Source organism: Piliocolobus tephrosceles, unplaced genomic scaffold, assembly GCF_002776525.5.
Source record: "Piliocolobus tephrosceles isolate RC106 unplaced genomic scaffold, ASM277652v3 unscaffolded_25250, whole genome shotgun sequence".
Lineage (NCBI taxonomy): Eukaryota > Metazoa > Chordata > Mammalia > Primates > Cercopithecidae > Piliocolobus > Piliocolobus tephrosceles.
In genome coordinates, this window is record NW_022307922.1 from 1 (window position 1) to 5,316 (window position 5,316).

Consider the following 5,316-nt stretch of genomic DNA (forward strand, 5'->3'; position numbering starts at 1 on the left):
GTCTCGGCCTCCCAAAGTGCTGGGATTACAGGCTTGAGCCACCGCGCCCGGCCTTTTTTTGGTATTTTTAGTAGAGATGGAGTTTCACCATGTTGGTCAGGCTGATCTCAAACTCCTGACCTCAGGAGATCCGCCCGCCTCAGCCTCCCAAAGTGCTGGGATTACAGGTGTGAGCCACCTGGCCCAGCCCTCCATTTCCTTCTCGTACATTGCTGAATCCCCATGTCAGCCCTAGAGGCCCTCTAGGTGGCCCGAGATCACGCCACTGCACTCCAGCCTGGGCGACAGAGCAAGACTCCCTCTCAGAAATAAATAAACAACATTTAAAAATAAATAAATAAATAATAGAAGTTTAAAAATAAAATAAAGGGCTCTTCCTCGTCTACTCCCCTAACTATAAGGGACCCTTATTCCCGACATTACTATCAAATAGAATGGACTCTTCCTCTCCTCTCCATGAACAATAATGAGATTTTCTGACCTCCCTCGCCCAATATAACAGTTTGTCCCTGTCAACTCTTCTTTTTCCTGTGGGATCCCCCTTTTCCCCAGCCGTCGGGACGTCCCCATGACATCCCCCCTGGGCTTACCCCGAAGTAGTTCCGCGGCACGTAGCCCTCCTGGCCGTGCAGCGCGGCCCACCACCAGTCGGTCTCCTCTGGCCCGTCCCTCCGCAGCACGGTGACCGACTCGCCCTCGCGGAAGGACAGCTCGTCCCCGAACTCGGCACTGTAGTCCCAGAGAGCGTACACCGCCCCGCTGTTCATCAGCCCCATACTCTGCTCAACGTCTGAAACATGCCACGGAGGGGAAGGTGAGAACCTGGCCCAGGGGGTCCAAGAACAGGGGCCACGTGGGGACCAGGACAGGCCCTGGAATTTGGCGCCTCTCCCAGCAACCACCTGAAATCTTGCGTGTGCCCAAGGCTGTGGATGGGAACAGGAGCTGGAGTCAGATGCCGGGACTGGCCATCTTTGAGCATTCGAGGAAACTGGGGGAGGAATGCCAGTGGGCCACCCACTCCCGAGGCAGGGTCAGAGGCTCCCATTTCCCCCCTTTTTTTTCTTTTTTCTTTTATTTAGATGGAGTTTCGCTCTTGTCACCCAGGCAGGAGTGCAATGGTGCGGTCTCACTGCAACGTCCACCTCCCGAGTTCCAGCGATTCTCCCTCCTCAGCCTTCCAAGTAGCTGCGATTACAGGCGTGCGCCACCACACCTGGCCAATTTTTGTATCTTTAGTAGAGACGGGGTTTCACCATGTTGGTCAGGCTGGTATCAAACTCCTGACCTCAAGTGATCCACCTGCCTCGGCCTCCCAAAGTGTTGGGATTACAGGCGTGAGCCACCTGGCCCGGCCCTCCATTTCCTTCTTGTACATTGCTGAATCCCTGTGTCAACCCTAGAGGTCCAGTCTTTTGCCCTATCCTGGCGCTTAGCTTAAATGGCACAGTCTCTAAGGAAAATTCGCACCTTCCTTGAATGATAGGGTCCTTTAAGTTGGCTCATGGACTGCTTCTTTCTTTCTTTTCTTTTCTTTTTGGAGATGGAGTTTCGCTGTGTCGCCCAGGCTGGAGTGCAGTCGCGCGATTTTGGCTCACTGCAACCTCCACCTCCGGGTTCCAGCGATTCTCTGGCCTCAGCCTCTCAAGTAGGTGGGACTACAGGCGCACGCTGCCACACCCGGCTAATTTTAAAAATATTTTTAGTAGAGATGGGGTTTTACCCTGTTGCCCAGGCTGGTTTGGAAATCCTGAGCTCAGTCAATCCGCCTGCCTCAAGCCTCCCCCAAAGTGCTAGGATTACAGGCGTGAGTCACCGCGCCTGGCTTTCTTTTCTTTCTTTCTTTTTTCTTTTTCTTTTATTTATTTTATTTTATTTTATTTTATTTTGAGACAAGGTCTCACTCTGCCACCCAGGCTGCAGTAGTGCAGCAGTGAAATCAAACTCACTGCAGCCTCGAACTTCCAGATTCAAGAAATCCTCCTGCCTCAGCCTCCTCCTGATTCTTTATATTATTATTAAATATTCTGTAGGCCGGGCACAGTGGCTCACATCTATAATCACAGCACTTTGGGAGGCCAAGGCGGGTGGATCACCTGAGGTCAGGGGTTCGAGACCAACCTGGCCAACACGGCAAAACCCCATCTCTACTACAAATACAAAACAAATAAAAATGCAAAAAAGTTAGCAGGATGTGGTGGCACGTGCCTGTAATCCCAGTTACCGAGGAGCCTGAGGCAGGAGAATTGCTTTCACCCAGGAGGCAGAGGTTGCAGTGAGCTATGGCGCCATTGCACTCTAGCTTGGGTGATAGAGCAAGACTCTGTCTCAATAAATAAATAAATAAATAAATAAATAAATAAATAAATAAAAATAAAATATTTTGTAGAGATCAGGTGTGATGGCTCACACCTGAATCTTAGCACTTTGGGAGGCGAAGGCGGGCAGATTGCCTGAGCTCAAGATTTCGGGACCAGCCTGGGCAACGTGGCAAAACCCCATCTGTACTAAAAATACAAAAAATGAGTTGGGCATGGTGGTGAGCACCTGTAGTCCCAGCTACTCGAGAGGCTGAGGCAGAAGAATTGCTTGTATCCAGGAGGTGGAGGTTGCAGTGAGCCGAGATTGAGCTACTGCACTCCAGCCTGGGTGACAGAGTGAGACTCAGTCTAAAAAATAATAATAATAATTAATAAATAAATATTTTGTAGAGACAGGGGGTCTCTACAAGTCCTGTAGCCCGACCAGGCTCAACTTTCAAATATATAATCCTCTGTCTCACCCATAAGTCCTAGGACCTGCCTCACTCCAACTCTCCATGAAGTTCCTCACCCACACCGAGACACAACTGGCTCCTCCAGGTGTGAAATGACCCTGTGCACAATCCCTATGGCACAGCCTACTTCGCCCCACCCGTCGGGGAACCAGGTGATGCAGCCTGCCCCCTGGAGAGATAGGGTACAGCCTTGTGTCTTCCTAAAGCCCCTTTCCGGCAGCTGCAGCCTGCTCACCTGCCAGGAGTGTGGCAATGCCTCTCCCACAAGTGGCAGAGCCCACCTGCCCAGAGCCCTATGCCAGGTGGATGGCAGGGTTGAAACGTTCAGCTCCTCACCCCTGAAGATGGGAAAGGTGAACAGACCAATCTTCACAGCCAGTCTCCTCCCCAAAGGTGTCCAGCTCGCTCGCATAGCACAGCCTCCAAGTCCCCTTTTCCCTTAGGAGGGCACAGTCGCCCACCCCCGCAGGCGGTCCATCCCTCCTCCTCCTCCTCCGCAATCCTGCCAAGTGGTTGGTACAGCCCACACACCCTCCTCTCCCTAATAGGGGGTAGTTGCGCCCCTCCCCGCTCCTGCGCACCCGCCGGTACCCAGGCGCCAGCAGCCCTGCCTCGCACCTGCCAGGTAGGTGGCGCAGTCAGCATAACCCTCGCGGTAAGGGTCGCACTTCTCGAAGGCAGTGGCGCCGTCGCTGAGCGTGGTGGCGAAGATTGCAGCGCCATGCTGCACCAGCGCCATGCAGATGACTGTGTCATTGCACGACGCCGCGCAGTGCAACGGTGTCCTAGGCGTGGGTGGGGGTGGGGGGTTGCAGGGAGCGATGCATGAGAGGCTGCGCGGCCGCCCACAGGGGACCCAGCCCACCGCGCGGGTCGGGGCTCACCAGCCGTGGCTGTCGGGGGAGTTGACATTGGCGCCCGCGGTGATGAGGAAGTCCACGATGGAGTAGTTGGCGCCGCAGATGGCGTTGTGCAGGGCAGTGATGCCCTCCTCGTTGGGCTGGCTCGGGTCGTTCATCTGAGTGCACCGGGGGAGAGGAAAGGCTCAGTCCCGCGGTTGGCATCTGCGCCGCCCCCGCCGCGCCCACCTCCCGCTCAGCAGCGCTCACCTCCTTCACCGCCTGCTGCACCACCTCCAGCTCCCCGGTCAGCGCCGCGTCCAGGAGGAGCACCAGAGGGTTGAGGCGCGCGCGGCGAGCCTTGCGCGGGGAGCCGGCCTTCCGCAGCACGGAGCGCATCTCCTGGGGGACAGGGCGCAGAGGTTAGCGACTTGGAGGGATTGTTAGTATATCCACGACCCAGAGTAGGAAACAGAGGTCCAGGGACCTGTGGCATCCATCTAGACAGGGGTAGGACTGGGATTCCCTGGGGGGGGGGGGGGGGGGGGGCGGGGGGGGGGTGGGGGGGGGGGTGGTGCTGGGGTGCCTTCCAGCACCTCCTAGAGCCTCCAGTTCCCTGCCATAGACAGGGAATCCCGTGATTCGAGAATCTTGGGCCTTGAAACGTGAGAGAAAGCTGGGGGCCATGGGATTGGTGGCAAAGTAATTCTATCAGTTCAAAACAATGATTGTGGAAGCCAGTTATTCAGTTCACACACAGTCTCACATTTCTTTTGTTAATGAATGCAAAGAGGCACACATGACAAAATCTTACCAGGTGTGTTCATTCCAGATGTTTGGAATTTGAGTATTTTATTATTCTTTGTGCTTTCTTTTTCTTTTTTCTTTTCTTTTTTTTTTTTTGATACCAGTCTCGCACTGTCCTCAGGCTGAGGTGCAGTGCAGTGGTGTGATCTCAGCTCACTGCAACCTCCTCCCCCCAGGTTCAAGCGATTCTCCTGCCTCAGCCTCCTAAGTAGCTGGGATTACAGGCATGGGCCACCACGCCCAGCTAATTTTCATATTTTTAGTAGAGACAGGGTTTCGCCATGTAGTGCAGGCTGGTCTGGAACTCCTGACTTCAGGTGATCCACCTGAAAGTGCTAGGATTACAGGTCTGAGCCACTGTGCCTGGCCTCATGTGCTTTCTTATTTTTAATTTTCTTCCTATAAGATTCCTTTATTCTGGGCTCGGCGAGCACACCCCCATGGTCCCAGCTACTTGGGAGGCTGAGGCAGGAGGATTGTTTGAATGGAAGAGATGGAGGCTGCAGTGAGTCATGATCATGCCACTGCACTCTAGCCTGGACAACACAGTGAGACCCAGTCTCAAAAGAAAAAAAATGCATTTATTTGTTCCAAGTGTGTGAGTGCATGGCATTTGTGATTCTGGTCTTTGCTGTCAGTGATTTTAAGATTCTGGAATTCAGAGATCCCAACAGCCATGGAAACCAAAATTCCCAGATGCTCAGTTATTTCAAGTTTTCCAATATGTTGTGATTGCAGAAATGCTAGGTTGTGCTATTTCAAATAGCTGAGAGGCCAGAACTTTGCAATCCCAAGATTCTATGATTGAGAACTTTAATATTTTTCAATTAGAATTTTATTTTTATTTTTTTGGAGACAGAGTCTCACTCTGTCGCCCAGGCTGGAGTGCAGTGG

General features: G+C 53.2%; 1 protein-coding gene across 1 annotated transcript; it reads right to left on the bottom strand.

Moving 5' to 3' along the window:
- Positions 1-211: 211 nt before the first annotated feature.
- LOC111534857 (relA-associated inhibitor-like) lies at positions 212-4,148 on the bottom strand. Its single transcript, XM_026450822.1, has 4 exons — positions 3,886-4,148; positions 3,661-3,794; positions 3,395-3,561; positions 212-790 (listed from the first exon to the last, which is right to left on the bottom strand). Exons 1-4 carry the CDS (start codon positions 4,012-4,014, stop codon positions 513-515), a joined length of 708 nt encoding a protein of 235 aa, XP_026306607.1. The 5' UTR covers positions 4,015-4,148; the 3' UTR covers positions 212-512.
- Between the last annotated feature and the right edge of the window lie 1,168 nt (positions 4,149-5,316).